At 35.0% G+C, this 26,907-nt stretch overlaps 1 protein-coding gene across 9 annotated transcripts in view; it reads right to left on the reverse strand.

Annotated features, from left to right (window-relative positions):
- ABCA5 (ATP binding cassette subfamily A member 5) overlaps positions 1–26,907 on the reverse strand; it is a 79,882-nt gene that overhangs the window by 27,446 nt on the left and 25,529 nt on the right. For 7 of the 9 annotated variants that reach the window (XR_012426074.1, XR_012426075.1, XM_065531907.2 and 4 more), the window contains exons 9-20: positions 26,171–26,318; positions 22,419–22,587; positions 19,905–19,963; positions 16,188–16,298; positions 14,842–15,017; positions 14,147–14,266; positions 12,462–12,600; positions 11,084–11,174; positions 10,761–10,900; positions 8,837–8,956; positions 4,781–4,982; positions 1,128–1,297 (exon numbers count right to left, since the gene is read on the reverse strand). Coding sequence is in view for 6 of the 9 variants with exons in the window: in XM_065531907.2 (XP_065387979.1) it covers positions 1,128–1,297; positions 4,781–4,982; positions 8,837–8,956; positions 10,761–10,900; positions 11,084–11,174; positions 12,462–12,600; positions 14,147–14,266; positions 14,842–15,017; positions 16,188–16,298; positions 19,905–19,963; positions 22,419–22,587; positions 26,171–26,318 (1,645 nt within the window). In the remaining 3 variants the exon portion in view is untranslated. Of the gene's footprint in view, positions 1–1,111; positions 1,298–4,780; positions 4,983–8,836; positions 8,957–10,760; positions 10,901–11,083; positions 11,175–12,461; positions 12,601–14,146; positions 14,267–14,841; positions 15,018–16,187; positions 16,299–19,904; positions 19,964–22,418; positions 22,588–26,170; positions 26,319–26,907 lie in introns of all 9 variants that reach the window. The other 2 variants (XR_012426076.1, XM_074020257.1) reach the window with 1 other exon arrangement.

The following is a 26,907-nucleotide window of genomic DNA, read 5'->3' on the forward strand; positions in this document are numbered from 1 at the left end:
TTTATAATCATTCCTAGCCAGGCTTATTACTTTAATATTTGGCAAAGTCTTTTTTGAATCAGTTAGTGAATCAAAAAGGAATGATACTAGAATGTAGGTGAAGTGTTAGAAAGGTTAAACCCCACAGAGTTTGTTACAGAATAGGAGATGTTTTAGGAACAACTGATCACATACGAATCAAGTTTGTATTAGCTTTTAACATTTTGAAAATGAGAACACTATGTCAGTTTTTTGTTTTGAGCTTTGCTCAAGTCTGTATGTCTAAATTTTTTTCATATTTAACAACTATGTGGTAAGAATACAAATAGCAAAGCCAAAAATATCCATTACAAATCTAATGTATTCAATTAGAGAGATTTATATCTGTCTTATTTTTCTTAGTTTTAACTAATTCTTCAGACTGTCCTTGAAGAATTAAACACTTCTATGCAGACACATACTTCTATAAATATTATGTACTATAACTCTTTGTAAAGAGGGTTTTTCAACTTTTGAAGTATATTTTGCTCATCATGAACTTATCAGCATAAAACATGCTGGTAAGAATAACATTATTAAAAAAAGAAATTTTACTATTATACCAAGTATAAATTAGAGTATTTTAAAAAACTATTTATTTATTTTTACCTTATTTTATTTTATTTTTTGAGGCAGAGTCTCCCTCTGTTGCCCAGACTGGAATGCAGTGGTATGATCTTGGCTCACTGCAACCTCTGCCTCCCGGGTTCAAGCGATTCTCCTGCCCAGCCTCCCGAGTAGCTGGGACTACAGGTGCGTGTCACCATGCCTGGCTAATTTTTATAGTTTTAGTAGAGATGGGGTTTCACCATGTTGCCCAGGCTGGTCTCAAACTCCTGACCTCAGGTGATCCACCTGCCTCGGCCTCCGAAAGTGCTGGGATTACAGGTGTGAGCCATCACACCTGGCCAAAACTGTCATTTATTTGTAAACCAAAATTTACTGTAATATATTCTTCAGCATCAATAAGAGATGTATTGAACTATAGATTTCATGCAGATAGACCACGCCTTTACCTTAAATATATTTCTAAATTCTAGACCTTTATCCACCCCTCAACCCCACGCTCCATGCCCAACACTCATTCACAGACCTTCACACACTCTCACCAGTAGAATTTTGAAGAAGCAGACTTGTTTTGTACTTATGAGGTTTCTCTCCAGGTTTTAGAAAATATAAGTCTGGAACAAGTTTGATGGGAACCACAGCATTTTTAAAAGAGTGATGCACCAAAAACATAAAAATCTGAACTGTGAAAAAAATTAAAAGCAGAAGCAACCTGAAAAGAAAAAAATAACACAGCTCATGGTACATATTACATTAATATGAAAATCAATTAAAACTCTCCCTTCACATTGATAATCAGGACTTTGTTTTTATTTGAGACAGGGTCTGGTTCTGTCACCCAGGCTGGAGTGTAACGGGCGTGATCTCAGCTCACTGTAACCTCCGCCTCCCGGACTCAAGCAATCTTCTCCCCTTAGCCTCCTGAATAGCTGGGACTACAGGCACACACCACCATACACAACTAATTTTTGTTATTTTTTGTAGCGGTGGGGTTTCGCCATGTTGCTGAGGCTGCTCTCGAACTCCTGAGCTCAAACAAGGAGCTTGCCTGCCTCAGCCTCCCAAAGTGCTGGGATTACAGGTGTGAGCCACCTTGCCCAGCCCACATTGGTATAGATTTAAACTCTAGATAGTTAAAAGATAACAACTGAAAAAACAAAGGAAAAAAACTAAAAAAAAAGAAAAGAAATCCTATTTCCCAAAATGATTTTATGACAATACTGGAGAGAAAGTCAATACCATATGACAAAAATTAAAAGTTATAAAAGTATATTTTAGATCAGTGACGCCCTTAAATTTTCATAAGAGTATGTAAACACGTAGTTATAACTGTTAAAGCACAAGACGTTATGTCTCAAATATTTGTCTCTACTCCTGAAGGAATTACTTCCTGTCCTGTCTCTATCTTAACCTTTTTTTTTTTTTTTTTTTGAGACAGAGTCTTGCTCTGTCACCCAGGCTGGAGTGCAGTGGTGAGATCTCAGCTCACTGCAACCTCTGCCTCCCAGGTTCAAACGATTCTCATGCCTCAGTCTCCCAAGTAGGTGGGACGGCTGGCCTGTGCCACTGTACCCAGCTAATTTTTGTACTTTACTAAAAACAGGGTTTTGCCATGTTGGCCAGACTGGTCTTAAACTCCTGGCCTCAAGTGATTCACTTGCCGCAGCCTTCCACAGTGCTGGGATTTCAGGCGTGAGCCACCGCAAGAGGGCCCATTTACTTTTCACATAAGAACAAAAATATTTTAGATATAGAGAAGCAAATAAAAATACAATTAAACTCTGAATGGCTGATATCTTTGAAATCTCATCCTAATCGCAATTTTATCATATTAATTGCCATTGCTGCTCTCAGTAGGCAAAGCAAGGTATACTACAATGCCCTTTTATCTGGAAGGCAGCTACTTATCTGATAAAATACCTCTGTATTACATGTAGTAAGTGTCCTAACAAGTGGTTGGAGAGCTTAGATCATCATACTTTATTTAGCCATTTATAATTTTCACATATTCCATAATTTTAAAAAAATATTTCTTAAATTGTTATATCTGACAAGATTTCAAAAGCATATGGCATGGATCCAGTTCCACAATAAGTTAAGAAGTGATTTAGGTTAAAAAATATTCACAATTAAATAATATTTGGAACATGAGGTTAAACAAAGTTGAAGGAATTTCTTTACCACAGAACATCTCATGTGTTTTTCTATGCTAATGAATAACTCTTTAATATAGGGAATAAAAGAGTAATATTTTCTAAATGTATTTGACTATGGAACACATTTTGTTGTGGATTGAATGTTTGTGCCTCCCCAAATTTGTATGTTGAAGTTCTAACTCCGATATAATGGTGTTTGGAAATGGGACTTCAGAAAGGTAATCTGCATAAGTTGGCATCATGAGGGTGGGGTCCCCATGATGGGATTAGTACATTTATAAAAAGAGACACCAGAGGGTACATGCCAGTGTACACAAAGAGGTCATATGGGCACACAGTGAGATGGTGGCCTTCCACAAGCCAGGAAGACAGCCCTCACCATGCTGGCACTCTGATCTCAGACCTGTAGCCATCAGAATTGTGAAAAAATATATTCTGTTTAAGCCACCCAGTAAATGGTATTTTGTTATGGCAGTCAAAGCTGACTGAAGTATTTTATTTTATTTTATTTTGAGACAGAGTCTCGCTCTGTTGTCAGGCTGGAGCGCAGTGGCACGATCTCGGCTCACTGCAACCTCCACCTCCTGGGTTCAGGCAATTCTCCTGCCTTAGCCTCCCGAGTAGCTGGGACTACAGGCGTACACCACCACACCCAGCTAATTTTTTTTGTATTTTTAGTAGAGATGGAGTTTCACCATGTTGGTCAAGATGGTCTTGATCTCCTGACCTCAAGATCTGCCTGCCTTGGCCTCCCAAAGTGTTGAGATTACAAGTGTAAGCCACTGAGCCCAGCCAGTATTTTAATTATTTTTCTGAGTGCATTTTATGAGAATGGTATTTAGAAAACGTAGCACATATACACCATGGAATACTATGCAGCCATAAAAAGGATGAGTTCTTGTCCTTTGCAGGGACATGGATGAAGCTGGAAACCATCATTCTCAGAAAACTAACACAGGAACAGAAAACCAAACACTTCGTGTTCTCACTCATAAGTGGGAGCTGAACAATGAGAACACATGGACACAAGGAGGGGAACATCACATACCGGGGCCTGTCAGGGTGGGGTCTAGGGGAGGGATAGCATTAGGATAAATACCTAATGTAGATGATGGGTTGATGAGTGCAGCAAACCACCATGGCACGTGTATACCTATGTAACAAACCTGCAAGTTCTGTACATATATCCCAGAACTTAAAGTATAAAAAATAAAATAAAATAAAATACATTGAAACATGCTGATTTAAATAAACATTTTTCTTTCAGTAATGCCGACCCAGGAATAAATCAGATACATGACTGACATTTGTTTGACAATGAATTTGGTCAAAGAAGAGCATATAAATTTAGCATATTCCAAACATATAACTATATTCTTATTCTTAATTATTAAGCCTTATTACTACTGCCATTTTGGACTTAAGATAGGTGTGTGGTATATGAAAGTGGTTAACGTTATCTCCAAATAATTCAGTTCCTAGTACCCTAGAGAAAGGCTAAAGCTAACTTGAAAAGATGTCATTTTGATCCCAGATCTACTAGCTATGTAGCCTTCTTTATTTTTCAGTTTCCTCATATGATAAATAGAGGTAAAACTCATTTTTCCTGCTATTTACAAAAAGTAGTTATAAAAACTAACTATAGATGCAAAAAATAGTGAAAAAATAGAAACACAAAATAAAATTTAAGATACAATGGGGAGTGTATTAACATATTCAAGGAAACTTGAATCTGTGCTCCCAGGTGAAAGAAAGAAAAAGATACAATCACAGTAATTCAAAAATTATACAATTAGGGAATATTTGTTATTTCCTCACTTTATAGATGAGACAATAAATGCTAGTTTAAAAAGTGTAAGACAGGGTATTTGATGAACTCGTTGTAATTTTTTTCTCTAACATTGTGAAATTATAGTGGTAATCTTTCAAAACTATATAAATTATTTACATATGTTAAAATTTTAAAAATTAAGATGGTAAAACCAATTTGTATCCTTAAAAAACAATCCATCAGGTATAAGGGTGATAATTATACTTACACTGATCTCACTGATTTACTTTCACGTTTCAAGGTAAAGAAATGAAACTTTGCTATTGTATACATCTGTTGTTTCCAAAGGCTCATGGTGCTCACTAGAGAAGCCTTGGTTTCAGAAAGAATAAGTAAGCTCTGTTCCATTTCATCAAAAGATTTTGAATCCATTTCTTCCTCCAGTGGCTGCTGAGTAAATACACTATAATCTATTTGCCAAAACAAAACAAACATTTCAGTATATTCATTAAAAAAGATAAAATCTTTCTGAAGCAGGGAAATTTAAAGAAGCATAGGTCTGGCAGTTATGTGGAACAAATGAAACTCTCGTATATTCTGGCAGTATCTATTAAAGCTGAACATACGTATATCTTTTGATCCAAGAGATCCCCAACAGGTATAAACCCAACGGAGGTATGAATATAGGTTTCACCAAAACACATGTATAAGAACATTCTTAGTAGAGCCCTATCTAGAAAACCCATATCCTGGAAAGAACCCAAATGTCTACTGACAGGTGAATGGATGAATAGTTGTAACATATGAATATAAGAGAACAGTGTAAACCAATGAAAATGAACCAACTACTGTACCCACAACAACATGGTTGAACTTCACAAATGTCATATTGAGTAAAAGAGGACAGATGCAAAGGAGACACATGGTATAATTCCACTAGTTCAAAATCTAACTGGACGCATGTGCATATTTAAGATCTTATTATCTCTGTATCTGTACAATATCCAACTTTTATGTCAACTTTTCCTCTCTGACTACAACCTAACATCATGTCCTGACCATATACGCGACTTCTCTCTTATCTCCATGTTTGAGAGTCCTCTCCTGGCTTTACACTAGTTCTCAATTAAAATTTAGCCTCAGGCTCAGTTTTCAGGCAAATTCTGCCCTTCAACTTCATCTTTAGTCTTTGGAAGGTTTAAGAGCCAAATGCCTACTTCAATGTAATTTCCTGGCATTACTGAGGTTGTACATGATCAGTGACAGTGTGATCATACAGATTATTAGCACAACACTTAAAAGGTATAACAAATTCAGTAGTGTGAATAAGGTATGTCATTCAGATTTCATTTTAATATTTAATATTCATTTAAATTACAGTTAAACATTCCAAATGTATTTGGAATAAAAATGTATTTATGTACTTTATGTTAAAATTCTACCAATGAAACCATAAACATATATTTATTTAATGGCAAGAATAAAATATTACACAATTGAGGTTTATTTTAAACTCAAAAACAGACATTCAGAACTTTAGATGCAGAAAAATATTGACAGTTAGTGCAAATATTAAAGAGAATGTACTAGTTAGATAACTTTAGGAAGCACATTGTAACTTTTGGGCCAATACATGTATTTTTTAATTTAGATAATAATATAAAAAGAAATAAGATTATATAATATTAATTTTATATAGTGGTTCTGTACACTAGTACTCAAAGTATTAAAACAAATTTGGGAGACTTACTTCTTTTTTTAGTTATTTAATTCCATTAAGGCCATACACTTTCAATACAAAAGTTTTATTTTGGATTCTTCCACAATTTGTGAGGGTGAACTAAAAGCAGAACACCAACTTCATCATTTAAAAATTTCAAAAGAAGGAGAAACTACAAAATCACATACATTAATTTTCAGATAAATCTTCATTGATCCAGACATAATAACAAAAGAAAAATTAAGAACTCAAAAACATATGGCTTCTCCTCACTGCATTTGAAAGTGAGCATCTAGGATGATAAATGTAGGACTACAGGAGCAACTTTACAGTTAGTGATGCTGACAAATTATTGTTCCCACACAGTAAGGCCAATCTTTTAAAATTTGACTACCAAATCATGAATAATTAAATTCTAGGAAGATTTTTTTAAGTTTCAGATTTATTTTAGCATAATATAATGCAAGTTTACTCCATGATGATATATTCAGCTTGATTCTTGACTTTGGTATCACAATGATTTTAATCATCGGCCACTCGACATTCACGCAAAATGTGTATTTGCAGCATCTCAACTCTTTTAACAACTGTGAACTAACATCCTGGTTTCCTTTGCTCTCCTCACCTGCCACTACAGATATTTTGCTAACCTTCAATCATAAAGATTCCTCAACTCATGTTCTCACTGTAAACTAAATAGATCCACTTTGCTCCTTACTGCATCGTGAAATTGATCTGTCAAGATCAACACTCTTACACTCTGCCAAATCCCTCACCATCTTTTACGTTACCAAAACTACCCTTTTTGTCCTCATCTTATTCTTCACAGCAATCGACAAATAACTGACCACTTCCTCTTTCCTAAAACACCATTTTTCTAGGTTTTTCCATTTTCACTCTTTCATGAAAAAGTAGAGTAATAATTGCTCATTCATGGTCAGCCCTTTTGGCTCCTTCTCCACTGCTCACCCAGGGGGCTTGCCCCTCAATTCTTATCTATACTCCTTACCCAACTAAAAGATTTCATCCAATGCCATAGCACCATCTATCTATGAGTAACTTCGAAATCTGCATCTTCAGCCCTAACGTCTTCATTTAGCTCCAGATGCATCTCAAACAATATACTCAAAATTCATGCCTGGGCTGGGAGCGGTGGTTCATGCCTGTAATCCTAGCACTTTGGGAGGCCAAGGTGGGCGGATCACCTGAGGTCAGTTCAAGACCAGCCTGGCCAACATGGTAAAACACTGTCTTTACTAAAAAATACAACAATTAGCCGGGCATGGTGGCAGGCGCCTGTAATCCCAGCTACTTGGGAGACTGAGGCAGAAGAATCGCTTGAACTTGGGAGGCGGAGGTTGCAGTGAGCCAGGATTGCGCCACTGCACTCCAGCCTGGGTGACAGAGCAAGACTCCATCTCAAAAAAACAAAAAAAAAAAAAGGAAAAAACTTGTGCCTGCATTCCTTCTTTCCACATACCTACTCTTTCCCTATTTTCAGGAAATGGCAATCTCATTCCCAGTTATCAAGCCAAAAGCTTAGGAATTATTCTTCATTCCACCATCTCCTGAACCTCTAACACTCAATCTATCAGCAACTCATCACCACTACCACCAATATAACCCAAACCTGTTCTTTCCCCCTTTTATTTTTTTAACAGGGTCTCCTTCTGATGCCCAGGCTAGAGTGCAGTGGTGTCATCATGGCTCACTGCAGCCTTGATTTCCTGGGCTCAGGTGATTCTCCCACTTCAGCCTCTAGAGTAGTTGGAACTACAGGCACACACTACCACACCAGGCTATTTTGTGTTTTTTGTAGCAACAAGGTTTTGCCATGTTGCCAAGGCTGGTCTGGAACTCCTGGGCTCAAGCGATCTCCCTGCCTTGGCCTCCCAAAGTGCTGGGATTATAGGCATCAGTCACTGCACCTGGCCTCCCTATTTTCACTGACACCCTAGTTCAAGGTAGTATTAACTATAATAGTTTCCTAACTGGTCTTCCTACTTCCGCACTTCATTTCTAATCCTCTCATTCAACAACCAGAACGTGTTTTTTAAAAATTCAAATCAGATCATAGTACCTATTTGCTTTAAAACTCTCTGATAGCTTCACACTACAGTAAGAAAACAAATGAAATTGTTTTCCAGATGTTCAAAGGCAAAACATGATCTATCCCTTTGAGTATCCTCCTGACTTTGCTGTGTAATATCTTCACCATGGCTCCGGCCATGGTAGCCTTTTTTTTAATTCCTCAAAGACATCCAACTCATTCCTCAGTTAATATCTTTGCAGTTGCAGTTCTTTATCTGAAAATTTCTACCCTAAAATCTTCACCTACTTGATTTTTCTTGTTATACAGGCCTCGGGTCAAGTATCATCTCAACAAAGTCCTTCCTGATGATATAACCTAAATTCGCTGCCTTCTAAGACCACCCCGTTATTTCCTGCATAACTCCTATCACTAAGTATCTCATTACTTATTTACTTGTATACTTTTACCCTTTCTTCCAAAAAATAATATAAAATTCACATTTATATAATTTTTGTCTTATTCACCATCTGTCTGGTCCATTGCCTAAAATGTTTTGTTAGTTCTGTTTTTACCTGCTTGGTCAATTTCCGCTTCAACTTCTAGCTTCAAAAATACATCTTCCAAAGTCGTCATGGAAACACCATAAGAAATGACACCCAAATTTGAATGACTGTCTAGGGCGGAAAACAAACCTAAAAGAAAGAAAATGAAAGAACAGTATATCGTTAAGCATATTATCATAAATTATTGTAAAATATCCTTTAAAAATAAGTTCATGAACAGCCCGTACAACATACCATGACCCATCTCTAAAAAAATAAAATAAATTATCTAGGCATACTGATGCAAGCCTGTAGTCTTAGCTACTCAGGAGACTCAGGTGGGAGGATCACTTGAGCCCAAGAGTTTGAGGCTGTAGTGAGCTGTGATCATGGCACTGAACTCCAGCCTAAGTAACAGGCTTAACATTCTTATAAATTAAGGACCTCAAAGAAATTTTATTTACAGGAATATATCTATTATCATATTATATCTATATCATATTATAAACTAACAAAAATTTTACAGTATTTGAAATTAAAACTGAGAATGTTACTATATTGAACAATAACATAAATATGTATATTAGAAAATATACAAAAACCATTTGAATACTTATTCATCTTTTTAAAAATAATAAAAAATAAACCTATTACAGATTAACACAATTTTATCTTTAAAAACTGCATCTTTTAAAACAAAAATAATGAGAAGAGAATGTTGTTTTATATTTCTGCAAATCTCATTAATGTTTGTCTTAACAGAGGACAGACGGGTTCTCATATTTGTTTCTGCATTCGACCTGTTGTGATAGCACATATTATGGAGTCTCTAGAAAACACTGTATAATCATGAGAAGCTGAGGGTCAATAAGGCAAATAACATTTTGGTATTATTAGAAAAAGTGCTGACATTATGAATTCCTTTAAGAGGTCTTACGGTCCATCCTACAGGAGATCCCAGAAGACATTGTGAAATCCAGTGAAATACCGTGACAATTTATCAAATAAATATAAGAGACAACAAAGAAAGTATGGTGGTGAAAACCAAGAGTTCCGGAACTGATTTGCCTGGGTTCAAAACTCAGCTCCACCACTTTCTACTTGTGTTACCTTGGGCAAGTTCCTTAAATCTTTTTATGCCTCAGTTCTTCATTTGTAAAATGAAAGCAATAATAGTATTTATCTCATGTATTTCTTGAAATATTGGGATAATGAAATAAACTAATAATTGCAAAAGGCACAGACCAGCATCTGGTAGAAAATAAGCCTACATAAATGTTACTAAAGAATAGGAGATAGGTAGGTATAAGTAGATAGAATGATAGGCAAAGTGCGTTAAGTTGGCAAGTGTACTTCAGTCCACTTAATTTGTGATTTCTTTCTTTAAAAAAAAAGTATTTTTCTGATTATGAGATAAATACTATGAAAATTCTGTACAATGTACTTACATCAATAACATCCTTTTGGCTATCAAGAAATTCCTAAACAGAGGAAGGAGACTGAGTTTGAGTTCCTCGTTAAAAACTTAAAAAATAATGCCTCGATTAAAAGAATTCAAGGATTTGTCATATAATTCATTATGAAATCATGAAACTAAAAAAGAACCTGAGAATGTATACAAACTATATACATACATGCCTCACTCTCAGGAGGCCTACAAGCAATTTCTTTTTTTTCTTGACAATAAAGTAAACACAATTATTTTTACATTTTTTAAACATTTTCTTAAGTATTTAATGTATTAGTTACAGTTTCTTGCATGGTTTGTAAAAAAAATTTTTTTTCCTGAATTTTTTCTGGCTTTCAAAAACAAAGCAGAAACAGAATATTAACTCTGGCCACCTGGGAGCATGGCAATACTACATGGAGAAGGAAACAAAAAGGAAATCAATGAAACCTATTCCCAATATAAGATCCCAGTTCAAACACCAAGAAACTTAAAAGTAAGTAATACCTGAAAATTTGTCCATGTCCTTGAAAGGCAAGCTATACACAAGTTGTTGGTCATTCTGTTGTAATAAAGTAGCTGCAGGTATATGTTGTTTAACCAGTGAAGAAAGAGATTCTGTGGCACAATATTTGTCTATGTACATGCTACAGAATACCAAAAATCATAATTAATGATTATACAATAAACAGCCAAAAGTAAATTAAGATGGCTTTAAATTAAATTTAGTACCATAAATGATGGTCAAAGCATACGACAGCAAGCCTCTAAAATAATAACAGTATAGCAAGAGTATAATATAGAATAATGTCAATAAAAATGAATGATACCTCAGGCGGTAGCCAATCCCCCATTTACTTTTGAGGAACATTGAAGAACCAACACATTTCAGCATTCCTTGTGATATCACAGCTTTCCTATCTGCAGATAAATATTTATATTTCAATTTCTAAGTTATCAACAGCATTAATAATTGGCATTTATATTTTATGGTTTATCATATGACAGTCATCCATGTTACATCATTAATCATCACAACAATCTTATGAGGATGGTGCCAGATTATCATCAACTATTTTTCAGATATGAATACTAAGGCAAAAAGAAAATACATTCCTTCTACATGTTTCATACAGCTATTAAGTAACAAAGCCAGGAACTCTACTCAAGGAGTCTGACTCTAGAGTCCACTTTCCATATATTATTCCAAATATCTGATTTTTCCTAAAAGGCTTACCAATACAAGCACTTTCACAATTTCCTTTATAACCAAATGTAGAAACAACTCCAAAAATCGACAGAAGTAATAAGAAGAACAAATGTTAGTTTGTTGGGTTTTTAAAAACAAAGGTACTACTGAAGACATGAATGACTTGCCCAATTTTATTAGATTATATTATAAGCAGACAGAAGTTGCTCTAGAACTTCAAACTTCTGTATCTTGTCATTAAAAGTCATTGTTGACTTAAACTTGGATTCTTTATATGTATGTACATGAATAAAATTGTGCAGAAAAGAGTTAACATAGCAGGTCAGGTTCTATCCTTAGAAAGGCCTGCTTACAAGGTTGGCCCTTGGCCGTTGAGAACTTGGATTTGGGAGGGTTCCTACTATTCTCAAAACAGATAAGAGTGGTTCAGTGCCTAACCTGTACAAACAATGTGGTTTATGCTGAACAACTTCTTTCCTTCGGAGAGTCTGGAACTTTGGTATGTGCTAGGCAGAAGATGTTTATATGATCAGCAGCCAGTAAGAATCTTGAACACTGAGTATATACTAACTTTCCCAAGTAGATATTTCACACATGTTGTTACAACTCAATGCTGAAGAAATTAAAGCATATCTCTCTACTCCACTGGGAGAGGACTCTTGGAAAGAGTTTCCACTCTGGTTTCCTCTAGACTTTGCCTCATATACCTTTTCCCTTTGCTAATTTAGCTTTGTATCCTTTTGCTGTAATAAATCATAGTCATGAGTATGACTACGTGCTGAGTCCTATGAGTTCTAGGACATCACTAAACCTGGGATGGTCTTGGAGACTCTCAATGCAAAAATATATCATTTTAAATTTTTTTAAAACTTTTTTTGTGAAGGAAACATACCACGAGGTAAAAGCTTCTCTATTTGTACCTCAGGAATTAGCATCTCTATGTCCATCTTCCTTTTGGCCCATGACCTCAGCCTTCGAAAATAAAGCAAAAATCTCACCTGCAAGAATGTCAGCTTCATCCATGAAATGAGTACTGAACACTGTCACCCGATTGGCTTTTCTGTATTTTAAAAGATTCCAAACAATATGGCGAGAACAAGGGTCCATTCCAGCTGTTGGTTCATCTAGCAGCAGTATCTGTGAGAAAAGAGGTGAAGAAGGGCAGGGAATCCTCAGAAAAACTAAATATTAAAAATACATATGGACACTAAAAAAATGCCCCATTTCAAATTATTATTTTCAATCAGAAATATATTAGACCAGATTTTTTCATTCATAGTTGAGTTCACATAAATTTTTTAAATTATAAATTTGACATGTGAATATTTTCCCTGGTTTAATTCTAAAAGGCTGCCTGTAATACATAACACAAAAGTATAACAACAGTCAGACAAATAAACTAAAAAACAAAACATTAAGTATATTGCTATTATCCTTAACAATTAAATTTGCAGATGTAACACTTGCTTTTTTGGAGAAGAATATATGGTTTTATATTAGTTCAAGGGAAGCAATTTGTTTCACGACTATTTTTAATATTAAAAAAAACATGGTGGTGGAGACTAAGAGGAAGACTAATGAACATAAAGCCAGGATCCAGAATCACTCCCCAGCTGCAACAGCAGGGGGAATGTGGCAGGATGGTGGGGATCCATAGGAGATCATCCTAGCTGCATGCATGCACCTGTCAGTTTTTATGCCTTGTGTAAAGTAGTACATCAGTTTGTTTCTCTGTTTCTACAACACAGAACAGCATAAAACAAATACATACAAAATCAAAGCAGGACAGTGACAAACTGAATTACTCCTTTGATTTTGTTCTATTTAACTTTTGTTATTAACTATAACAAATTTTTTTTAACTATAGAGAACAAGAGAGTAATATTATTATAGCTACCATTCCAAATCAGCAGTGTTATTTTTTGGCCACATTTTCTTCAGATCATTTTTTAAAGAAATAAAACATGGAGGCCAGGCATGGTGGCTCATGCCTGTAATCCCAAGACTTTGGAAGGCAAAGGCGGGAGGATAGCTTGAGGCCAGTTCAAGACCAGCCTGGGCAACATAGCAAGGTCTCATCTCTACGAAAGAAGAAAGAAAGAAAGAAAGAACGAAAGAATGAAAGAAAGAGAGAAAGAAAAGAAGGAAAGAAAGGAAAGAAAAGGAAGGAAGGAAGGAAGGAAGGAAGGAAGGAAGGAAGGAAGGAAGGGAGGGAGGGAGGGAGGGAGGGAGGGAGGGAGGGAGGGAGGGAGGGAGGGACGTGGTAGTCATAACTAAAGTCTAATCTTCCATTCTCCTTCCTATAAGTAACCAGTTATCATAAAGATGTTATAACTCAGAAGGGGAAGGGTGGAAGAGGGGTGAGAAATAAAAAAAACTACATATTGAGTACAATGTATACTACTCAGGAGATGGGTGCACTAAAATCTCAGAAGTCACCACTATATAATTCATCCATGTAACCAAAAACCTCTAGTACCTTGAAAGGTACTAAAATTAAAAAACAGTTACACATCTTTCTGACTTCAGTTTTAAAATCTCATTACTATGATTGCATCCATAACAACATATAGTATTTTATGTATACTTAACCTTTATATAATGTATTATATCTTTCTACAACCTGCTTTTTAATTCGACATAATTTAAAATGAGCTCATTTGTAAAAGTAATACTTATTTACCTTTGGGTTCCCAAGAACAGCAATTCCTAATGACAGCTTTCTTTTTTGACCACCACTTAATTTTTTAGCTTGGTTATCTTTGATAGTCTGCATGTCTAAATCTAGTAAAACCTTCTGCACCTGTAAAAGTAAAGCATGAACAATGTTATTTTAAAAATCATACTATTTACATAATTATCAATATTACTTTTTAAATGTTTTAAGTTTTAATGTGTTAAATATTTAAGTAGTATAAGTTTTTAAATAATTTTAATATCAACTTTAAAAGTGTTCCTTTAGCATGGAAATTCCTTTGACATATATTCATATATAATTATGAAAACAACAGGTAACAAGATTCTTGAGGGAAAGATTTTACTTTTGTGCCTTCTTGGGTGGTAGGGAAGGAGTAAGAAGAGATCACTGTGATGGCTCTTAGTGTATGTGTGGAAGTGGGAGCGGGTAGAGGAGATGAGAGGAAGAGAAGCGAGGAATAAGGCAGGCAAGCATCCTCTAGATGAAACAAACTTTTATGTATGCTAAAACATTTACTCCAAATTCTGTCTAATTCTTTGTAATAGCTTTCTGTTTATTGGCTCAGAACAAGTGTTATATTTAGATTTTAGATTTTCAAGCATATTTTTATTGCACAAGTCATTACAAAAGGTTATTGATTACAGAAAATAAAAGTAAAGATTTCTATATGAATAGCATACTTCTTGTATTATATTGTTGGCTGGTATCCCTTTGATTGAAGCCAAAATTGATAAATTTTCTTCTACTGTCAAAACATCAAAGTGTATATCTAACTGTGGACAAATGCCAATCATTTTTCTTGCTTCAAACATTTCATCTATTTCTGAGACTCTGTGTCCATATACAGATGCAAACCCTAAAAGCAAAATATATATTTAAATGTACATTAATTATTTTATAATGTGTATGTTTTGAAGTATCCTGACAACTTACTTATTTGGTTATAACAGACATATCAGGTAAAAATTAATAAAAATTTACAAGGCACAACACACCCTCATTTCCATATTATTGGTGATCTGCATCCACTTATATTTCAGTCTCATTTTCCATCACTTACAGGTCATATAACACAGTGGAAAAATCAAGAAACTAAAAGCTTGTCACTAAATATAAACATCTATTGATGTATTATTTACACTTGTATTCCAGTAACAATTTTCTAGACATTATGCAATAGGGGAGGGATTAAAGAACTATAAATTTTATCCTAACTAGTTGTGTGGTTGTGGCCAAATCACTTAATCTCTTTAAATTCCAGCTCTCCTTTTTTATAAAGTGAACACTAATATATCCCACTAAAGAACTATTAAAGCAAAACAATCATACATTATGAAGAATCATGAGAAAAATCATAAATTCTTATACAAATGTATTATGACTACAATCAAAGAGTGATACAACTAAGGACAAACAACAAAATCAAACTAATTTTAAAAGTTAAATAACATTTAAAGAGTTGAAATGCAGATTCAATACAATTCAGCCCTTTTGTAAAGTAAAATATTTATTGTACTGCCACTCTATTTAGTTACTGTCAAAATATGGAGCTACTATAATGAATTCTCACCTACCGAACAATCACATATCAAAATAATACTTTTGAGGTATGCTTTTAAAATTCTATTTTAGAAGATAGTATGAACATTTATGATTATTGCCTTTTGAACTACTGCTGTATATTTAGATATCTATATTTATTTTCTCAACTTCAAATAGTCATTCATTTATCCTTTATTGGTTATTCATTTATCCTTTCTTGAAAATGATTGATAAAAACACATACACAACATCTATGTGTGTATATGCATAGAAATATGTATAATATTAGATCCCTTTTACTTTATTAAACATGATACAATCATTTTTATTTTCTACTAAAAACAACCAAATGTGTATAGTCAAGAAAAAGAGAAAACAACTTTACAGATACGGAAGGTGGTCCCAATCATTGACAAAAATTATTCAATACACATTTAAATAATATATACAATGAATTTTTTTTTCTTTGAGACAGAAAACTCACCATCAGAAGGTGGGCAGAGTCCACAAAGAATATTCATCAATGTGCTCTTTCCGGTTCCACTGTGGCCAAGTAAGGCAGTAATCTGACCCTCGTATATGTCAAACGACAAATCTAATTCAGGAAAAAAGAAGACTCAAATGTGATTTTTATGTCTGTTCAGCAATGTATGATAATTTATATTGGAGCAATCTTTAAGGCAATATATCTATAAATACATATTTAAAGTACCAGCATATTTGATAGCAGGTAAAATAGCTTCTTTGTTACAGTCAATGATATAAACAGTAAGGAAAGTAAATAAAAATAAACGGCCAGGTGCGGTGGCTCAAGCCTGTAATCCCAGCACTTTGGGAGGCCGAGACAGGCGGATCACGAGGTCAGGCGATAGAGACCATCCTGGTTAACACGGTGAAACTCCGTCTCTACTAAAAAATATGAAAAACTAGCCGGGCGAGGTGGCGGGCGCCTGGAGTCCCAGCTACTCGGGAGGCTGAGGCAGGAGAATGGCATAAACCCGGGAGGCGGAGCTTGTAGTGAGCCGAGATCGCGCCACTGCACTCCAGCCTGGGCAACAGAGCAAGACTCCGTCTCAAAAATAAAAATAAAAATAAAAATTAAAAAGATAAACTTTATTTGTTCATACAGTAAGATTTAGGAGTATACGAAATATTTGGGAGTTTTCTATGTTCCAATTTTTGGGAATTACCAAGGGAATTAAACAAAAATTTGTTCTCGAGGATATTTGGGCATTTAAATAAACTAGCAAAAACAAAACAAGAAATTAACTAACAGTATAGAAATGGCTTGAAAGGTTAGATTTAATGAAGCAATATCACTGAATGGATATGTAAAGGAATGAAGGAAGACAGGAGATGGGGATCTGAAATGATGAAGCAGAAATGGCTTATCAAAAAACTAGGCTGGCCAGGCACAGTGGCTCATGCCTGTAATCCCAACACTTTGAGAGGCTGAGGCAGGAGGATCACTTGGGCCCAGGAGTTCGAGACTAGCCTGGGCAACATGGTGAAACCCCATCTCTACAAAAAATATAAAAATTAGCTGGGCTTCGTGGCACCTGTAGTCCCAGCTACTCGTGAGGTTGAGGTGGGAGAATCACTTGAGCCTGGGAAGTCAGGGCTATGATAAGCCAAGACTGTGCCACTGCCCTCCAGCCTGGGGGACAGAGCAAGACCCTGTCTCAAAAACAAACAAACAACAACAACAAAAACTAGACTAAGAAGGCTAAAATATAAAACAAGAAGGAAAAAGTCTCAGATCCTAAGGCCAGTAATCTAAGTTAAAAGAAGAAAGGGAACTCAACAACCAAATGTTAAGTGTTCTGCCTCATGAACGTGGTATTTCTATTTATTTAAATCTTCTTTAATTTCTCTCAGCAATGTTTTGTACTTTTCAGGATATGTCTTTTACATCTTTTGTCTTATTTACCTGTAAGCATATTTTTGATGCTAAATGCTATTTTTAATTTTAATTTCCAATTATGTGTTGGTAACATATAGAAATACAATTAATTTTTCCATTATTTATCATGTATCCTATCATCTTGCAAAACTCACTGTTTAGTTCCACTATTATTTTTTGTCAATCTAAAAGATTTTAAAAATAGATTATTGTGTCAACTGCAAATAATTTTACTGCATTCTTTCCAATCTGGATGCCTTTTATTTCATTCTCTTGCTTCTTTGCATTAGAAACAATTACTTGTAATTGTTACTACAATTATAATTAATTAGTTATTCCAATAACTTACATTGGAGGTTATATATAATCTCCAATGTTGAATAAAAAGATGTGAAAAGCACTATAACCATAAAAGAACAGATTCATAAATTGGACTTCATTCAAATTAAGAACTTGTGTTTGTCAAAAGATACTACTAGTAGAATTAAAAGGCAAGTCTCAGACTGAGATCAAATATTTAAATACCTGTATCTAACAAAGGTCTTGAAACAAAAATGTGAAAAGAACTTAAATAGGCATTTCATAAAGGAAAACCTCCAAATGCCAATAATCATATAAAAAGGTGATTAATAACATTAGTTATTAGGCAAATGCAAACTAAAGCCCTATTAATATACCACTATACCTACTTTCTTCTTAATTAATTAATTTGCCTCCTAGAAGACGTTTGGCAAAGCCTGGAGACATCTTTGGTTGTTACAACTGGGAGAGGATGTTTAGCAGTGTGCAAGGGATGTTTAGCAATGTGCAAGGGATGTTTAGCAGTGTGTCAGTCTCCAGAACCAATAGAATACACACACACACACACACACACACACACAATGGAGCAAGTATGAGTGTGGGGTTGGAGGATTAGGGAAGGTTTATTTTAAGAAATTGCTTGAGAAGATTGTGGGGTCTAGTAAGTCCCAAAAATTTGTAGGGCAGGTTGAAAACTCAGGCAAGAGTTAAAGTTGCAGTCTTGGGTCCAAAATTCACAGGCTGACAGGCTGGAAACTCATGCAATAATTAGTTACATTCTTGAGACAGAACTCCTCTCTTCAGTGATCAAAGCCAGGGATGTTGCCTGTGAAGGTCAATTTCATGGGTCCCCCTGGCTAGGCTATGGTGCCCAGTTATTTGGTCAAATACTGATGTAGATGTTGTTGTAGATGTCGTTAACTTTTATAATCATCTGACTTAAACTTGATTAGTCTTGATAATAATGGTAAACCTTATTCAATCAGTTGAAGGCCTTAAGAGAAAAAACTGAAGTTCCTTGGAAGAGTCCTGCCTCAAGAATGTAACAGACTCCTACATGAGTTTGCAGCCTGTGAGCCTGTCTACAAATTTTGGACTCAAGACTGAAACTTCAACTCTTGCCTGAGTTTCCAAGCTGCCTTACAGATGTCTACATTTACCAGGCCCCACGATTTCATGAAGTAATTACTTAAAAGAAACCTCCCCTAATCCCCCACCCTACACTCATACCGGTGTGTGTGTATTGTATTGGTTCTGGGGACTGACTAACACATTGACACAATGCTAAACATTCTACAATAAAGAACAGTTCTTCACAACAAAGAATTATCAAGACCAAAATGTCAGTAGTGCTGAGGTTGAAAAACCCTATGATAGGCCAAATGAATTTTAAAAAAACTAACATGTATATACATGCAAAATAATAAAGAGAAACAAGGACATAGCCTTATTCAAATAATTAAGTATTTTTCATTTTAATAGATATTACATTTTACTTTTACAAATTTCATGTTGTCAGTTTTATTTTTAATATTAATCACATAAATGAAAGTATCTCAAAAAGCAAGACAGGCTGGGCACAGTGGCTCATGCCTATAATTCCAGCACTTTGGGAGCCTGAGGTGGGCGAATCACCTGAGGTCAGGAGTTCGAGACCAGCCTGGCCAACATGGTGAAACCCTGTCTCTACAAAAATACAAAAAATAGCTGGGCATGGCAGCATGCACCTGTAATCCCAGCTACTCAAGAGGCTAAGGCAGGAGAATCACTTGAACCCAGGAGGCAGAGGTTGCAATGAGCCAAGAGAATGTCATTGCACTACAACCTGGGCGACAGAGTGAGACTCCATCTCAAAACATAAAATAAAATAAAATAAAACAAAATAAAAGCAAGACAGAAAATCATGGTAGAGAAGTTTAAATTTCCCACAAGCTATGCAAATTATTTTTCTATTTGTACTTTAAATACTATGGCCTGAATACTAGGAAAACTACTTACTTCTCAAAGCCTCCACATTTTCACCTTTCTTTCTGTATGTTTTCTGAATACCGCTAATTCTGAAATATAAAGTTTTATATTTTAAGTATTTAAAGCAATTTATGTTTGTTTACATGTATATTTTTATCAAAGCTATATTTTATAATAAAAATAAAATAATAAAGTACTTTCCTACTAAAACAATGAACCAAATAAAGTTGATAATAACTATACAATTGATGCTTGAAAACACAGGTTAGGAGTGCCAATTCCCACACACAGTTGAAAATTCACATATAACATTTTTACTCCCCTAAAACTAATCTATTAATAGCCTACCATTGATAGGAAGTCTTGCAGATAACATAAACAGTTGGTTAGCATATATTTCAGAGGTTTTACATGTTAAATACTGTATTTTTTTATAAAGTATACTAGAGGAAAGAAAATGTTAAGAACATTATAAGGAAAATATATATATTTACAGTATTATACTGTATTTATCGATGCCATCAATTCACATCATCTATTTATAAGATTAACAAGATGCATACTCTATCCAAAATGACAGGCAACCACACCCACAGACCTCAATCTATGGTAAATATCAAGCAATTCAATGTTTTCTTATAATGTCATGACCTTTCTCTGCTTCTTGAGAGCACTTCCAGCATCACTAGTGGCAATTCCTATGGATCCCATGATGCTATTCAAGGCTTATGGTACTGCACTAAACATGATAAAAAATAAGCAAGAACCCTGAGACATTACTTTTCATCATGATATGCAATTTACTGGAGAGATGAACGGCTCACAAGGAGATAATCTGAGTCACATGGCATTTGAAGTATATACTTGGAGCACATAAGCTCACCATAACAGCAAAAGAAAGTGCTACAAAATTATTGCAGTGGTACAGTAATACTGTGGTTAATATTATGCAGCTATGATTTAATACTGCATCTTCACATTTGTTTATATTTCTCTCAACTGTGCATTGGCATATAATGTATGGTCTGTCAGTATTGTGTACATTAAGCTTTGATAAAGTATAACGTATATTTTATGGTAGTAAATGTTAAAATAGACTAATATCTATAAATATGTTATGCATTCATGACATACTTAACTTATTTGTTTTTGGTATTTCTAGGCTAATAGTTCACCTGTGAGTTTTTTCAAATTGTTGCAAATCTCCAAAAAAATTTCCAATATATTTACTGAAAAAATTCCATGTGTAAGTGAACTGGTGTAGTTCAAACTTGTGTTTTTCAGGGATCAACTATAAAATTATTTTAAAGAAGGTACAAGAGAAAAGCATAGTATTCCTTTCCATTGTAAGTGCCATTGATTCATTTTTCATGCCAACCCAACTTCTAAAACTAAGTGAAGCATTTGATTTAAGCAATTTATGGATTGTTTTTTCATTTCTGATTATCAAACACTTGTTACATCAGTGAAGGGGGATATAAATCAGATGTCATTTCATGTCAGCACAAATTTCAAACCATTAACAAATGTGAAGTGATTTTCTTATTCTACCTTATTTTTTCATATTGTGTTAAGGAAATGATTTGTTAATCAGTTAAAATTTACCCTTGAGAAAGCAGGCCACTGGCCAACAAATTACATCTTAAGTATTTTGACTCTCTCTGGAATTTTTATATTTTTCTTAAATTTAAAAAATATTATGCTTCACTTTTTAATTTCATTTTATTTCTTTTACCTAATTTTATTTCTAAATTTGGTACTGACTGACCTAACAAGGAATAGTAATGAATTTCTTTGGTTCTTAAAAGTTAAAGTAATGAAATGTTCTAATTATGTCAAAAAACCCTAAAAGTCTATGAAATTAACAGATGACAATTTAATATGCTATATAAGACAATGTAGCATGAATAAAATTATAGAGTTAATATTTATCATGTTTCCATCTACAAAATGGGAAAAGCTTTAAACATTAATTGTATAAACATCGGGTTTTATTACTTTTAAAATTTTCCATTCAAACATAAAATTTCAGGAAACAGGTGTGGTGGCTCATGCCTGTAATCCCAGCACTTTGGGAGGCCAAGGCAGGTGGATCACTTGAGGCTAGGAATTCGAGACCAGTCTGGCCAACATGGTGAAACCCTGTTTCTACCAAAAATATAAAAATTAGCCAGGCATGGTGGCGCATGCCTGTAGACCCAACTACTTGAGAGGCTGAGGCACAAGAATTGTTTGAATCTGGGAGGCGGAGGTTACAGTGAACCGAGATTGTGCCACTGTGCTCCAGGCTGGGCAACAGAGTGAGATTCCGTCTCAAAAAACAGAAAGAAAGAAACATAAAATTTCAAACCTAGCACCAACTTTATTCTAAATGGTTGCAAAGAAAAAAAGAAAAAGAGAAAAGTAGCCCTTATTAACGTTTTAAAATCATGGTGTACGTACCAAATCTAAGATACTATACATACATATTTAAAGAACAGGATTTAAAAGTGGCAGATTCCATCAGCAGTTCTTATACATAAATTGCCAAAGATTGAACCATACCTTATGGCTTCTTTTCCTACAAATTCTGAAGAAATAGGCTCAATAATTTCACTAAAACTAATATTCCCGTTAACATTGCCCTCTGATAACTCCTCATAATTTCTTTTGCTCTTTGACCAATATGAAGGCTTCAGAAAATATAAAGATGATCTCCGTAAACCAAATTCCCCTGAAAAATAAACATGAAAAAACTGAGTTATCATGATTAGTTTTTAAATCATAAAGACAGCATTTGAAACATATGACAACCTGCATCTAAAGTTTAGGTACCATTCTGCAACATACATATATTTCCAAACATCATGTTATACACAATAAATATATACAATTTTCATTTGTCATTAGAAAGTAATAAGTAAATAAAGTTTAGGAGTAAAGTATTAAATCAATCTTGTATGAATCACAGTTTTATTGATAAATAATTCCAGTCCATAAATAGTTTCAGAATTGCTGAGTGGGATGTAAAAGTGAATAAAGCACATTTTCTATGCTAACGGAACTAAAACCTTTATGAGTACAAGCAGATGGCAAATGGCAAGAACACAACGCAGGCTGAATGCGTTGAAGACATGAATGGGCACCATCTTAAATGGTCTTTGAAAACACGTAGTATCTAGAAAAGTGGATATGCTTCATGGAAAAGACTACAGAATTAGGGAGAGTAACAAGGCAACAGGATAGAAATATGAGACTTAGAAATGGTAAACAGTGAGGCTAGGCATGGTGGCTCTCACCTATAATCCCAACACTTTGGAAGGCAGAGGCTGGTATATTGCTTGAGCCCAGGAGTTTGAGACCAGCCTGGGCAACATGGCAAAATTTTGTCTCTACAAAAAATATAAAAAATTAGTCAGATGTGGTGGTGCACACCTGTAGCCCCAGCTACTTGGGAGGCTGAGGCAAGGGGATCACTTGAGCCCAGAAGGCTGAGGCTGCAGTGAGCTGTGATCATATATATCGCTGCACTCCAGCCTGGAAGACGCAGCAAGACCCTGTATCAAAAAAGACACAGCAAGACCCCGTTTGAAAGAAAGAAAAGGAAAGAAAAGAAAAGAAAATAGTATACAGTGGTAACTGCCCACACAACATGTTCCATTTTCTCCCTTTTCCCCCTCAAAATACCTACACTCCTCATTGTTTTCAAATATCTACTCTTCTTCTAGATTGGCCACATTTCAAAGGGATCTGATGCCAAGTACAGAGGATTCCAGTTGATTTTATCAGTACTTGGCATTCCTCTGGGAACTGTTACTGCTCCAACAGTAAGCAAACGAAAACATAAAAGTAGGGAAAGGACACCCCACTCAACAAATGGTGCTGGGATAATTGGCAAGCCACATGTAGAAGAATGAAACTGGATCCTCATCTCTCACCCTATACAAAAATCAACTCAAGATAGATCAAAGACTTAAATCTAAGACCTGAAACCATAAAAATTTGAGAAGATAACACCAGAAAAAAGGGCAAAGACGTCATGACCAAGAACCCAAAAACAAATGCAACAACAACAAAAAAAGATAAATAGATGGGACTTAATTAAACCAAAAAGCTTCTCCATAGCAAAAGAAATAATTAGCAGTTAACAGACAACCCACAGAGTGGGAGAAAGATTTCATAATATATACATTGACAAAGGACTAATACCTAGAATCTATGAGTAACTCAAATCAGCAAGAACAAAACGAACAATCCCATTAAGAAGTAGGCTAAGGACAAGAATAGATAACTCTAAGAAGATATACAAATGGCCAACAAACATGAAAAAATGCTCAACATCACTAATGATCAGGGAAATGCAGATCAAAATCACAATGTGATACCACCTTACTCCTGCAAGAATGGCCATTATCGAAACATCAAAAAATGATAGATGTTGGCATGGATGTGGTGAAAAGGGAACACTTTTACACTGTTGGTGGGCATGTAAACTAGTAAAACCACTATGGAAAACAGTGTGGAGATTCCTTAAAGAACTAAAAGTAAGTCTACCGATTGATCCAGCAATCCCACTCCTGGGCATCTACCCAGAGGAAAAGAAATCATTATGTGAAAAATATACTTCCCCACACATGTTTATAACAGTATAATTCACAATTGCAAAAACATGGAACCAGCCTAAATGCCCATCCCAACAACTGGATAATGAAAATGGGATACACACACACACACACACACACACACACACTATGGAATACTACTCATCCATAAAAAGGAACAAAATAATGCCATTTGCAGCAACCTGGATGGAAATGGAGACCATTATTCTAAGTTCTCGAGGACGCAAAGACATAGCAACAATACAATGGATTATGGGGGCTCAGGGAAAAGGTGGGAGGGGGGTGAGGGATAAAAGACTAAACACTGGGTACAGTGTACATTGCTAGGGTGATAGGTGCACCAACATCTCAGAAATTAACACTAAAGAACTTATTCATGTAACGAAACACCACCTGTTCCCCAAAAATCTATTAAAAAATAAAACCTCAAAAAAAGAGGGGTGAAGTGCTCAGACAGACTTGAGGTATGTAACTAGATGAGAGGTACTGCAATGGTCTAGACTAGTGATCCCCAGCCTTTTTGGCACCAGGGACCGGTTTTGTGATAGACAATTTTTCCACAGACAGGGGTCAAGGATAGTTTCAGGATGATTCAAATGCATTACATTTACTGTGGATTTTATTTCTATTATTATTACATTGTAATATATAATGAAATAATTATACAACTTACTATAATGTAGAATCAGTGGGAGCCCTGAGCTTGCTTTTCTGCAACTAGGCGGTCCCATCTGGGGGTGATGGGAGATAGTGATAGATCACCAGATATTAGATTCTCATAAGAAGCATGCAACCTAGATCCTTCACACGCGCAGTTCACAACAGGGTTCACACTCCTATGAGAATCGAATGCTGCCACTGATCTGACAGGAGGCAGGGCTCAGGTGGTAAAGCGAGCAGCTGTGAATACAGAGGAAGCTTCACTCACTTGCCTCCTGCAGTGCAGCTCAGTTTCTCACAGGCAACTAGTAAGGTCCGTGTCCTGGGGGTTGGAAACCCCTAGTCTAGACTAGTATTATACAATGCAACTTTCATAATGGTCAAAATGTTCTACAGACAACCTAGATTGCACCATGCAATTTAGTAACTAACACCCATATATGGCTACTGAGCACTTGGAATGTGGCTTGTGCTACTGAAAAAAATAGATTGTTAATTGATTTAATTGTAATCAATTTAAATTTTAAAAGCCACACGTGGCTAGTAGTTACCATATAAGATCGTACAGGTGTAGAATACAGACACAGGTAATGAGGAAAACAAGGGGAAAAGGAAAGATGCTCGATATTTAATATTACTATTGAATCTATAGGAGTTTGCTGATTGGCTATAGATGTGGACAGGAGATAAAGAAAATGGTAGGAGTTACAAGATCACTTCATAGTTTTAGACCTTAGAGGGTAAAATAAAATACTTCAGTTAAAAGACTGATATAAAGAAGGACCAAGTTAAGATCAACTAGAGACTTAAGGCTTTCAAAACAAACTGCTCTCTTTTTACACAATCTCTTTATGTTCACTAGTGGCAACAGCCTAAGGTACAAAATATACTTATTTAAAGTCAAATTAAAAGCTTTAACAATGAATATGACTTAGGGTACCCTGGCTAGGAAAAAAATCTTAAAATTAAGCTGAACCTACGTGGGCAAAAAAGCCTAAACATCTTTAAAGTAAAATTCAAAAACCATCTGCATACCTGGAATGACTTGATCAAGATAGACAGCCAAGAGGACATAGAATATACTATTAAGTGTGAGCATGATAATTGTAATAATTAGAGGATATGGGCCTGCAGTCAAATTTGAAAATAAAGCACCTTCATTAAAATCTTCTAAATGCATGACCTGAAAAACAGAAACACTAACTTTATTACATAAAAATGACAAAAACAAGCAAAAGCTAACACTACTTAGAGTTATTTAGCATATCCAGAGTGACAGTAACCAATTGGGCCTTTTAATAGATTAAACAGTTTACCAAATTAATAATATAAATTTATAAGGAAAACAATAAAGACTTTACAAAAATACAAGTTTATCAAACCAATTCCTTTCAATCATGTTTTTAATGCTGTGCTTCTTTAACTAGGATATATTCACTCTAGGGGTATTTAATTATAATGTAATTACTAGCAAATGAAATAAAAATAAACTGCAATAATAATAATAACAAATGCAAACAAAAGGGTTATGATCCATATGGAAGCCAAACAAATTAAGTATTAGAGAATAAAATTATGGTTAGCATCTTTCCAATAGTGAAAAGAAAGCAAATATTTTGATTAATTAACACAATTATTAAAGTATTCATAGTAGATATTTGTGATAGCATGAAAAGAGAAATGTACTGGAGGATGAAGCCTCATTGAGGTCCTAGCCCTGCCATTAAGTGAATATGTTTTAATTATACTATTCTAGGCTTCAGGTCCCTCAC

This window comes from Macaca fascicularis, chromosome 16 (assembly GCF_037993035.2).
Source record: "Macaca fascicularis isolate 582-1 chromosome 16, T2T-MFA8v1.1".
Classification (NCBI taxonomy): domain Eukaryota; kingdom Metazoa; phylum Chordata; class Mammalia; order Primates; family Cercopithecidae; genus Macaca; species Macaca fascicularis.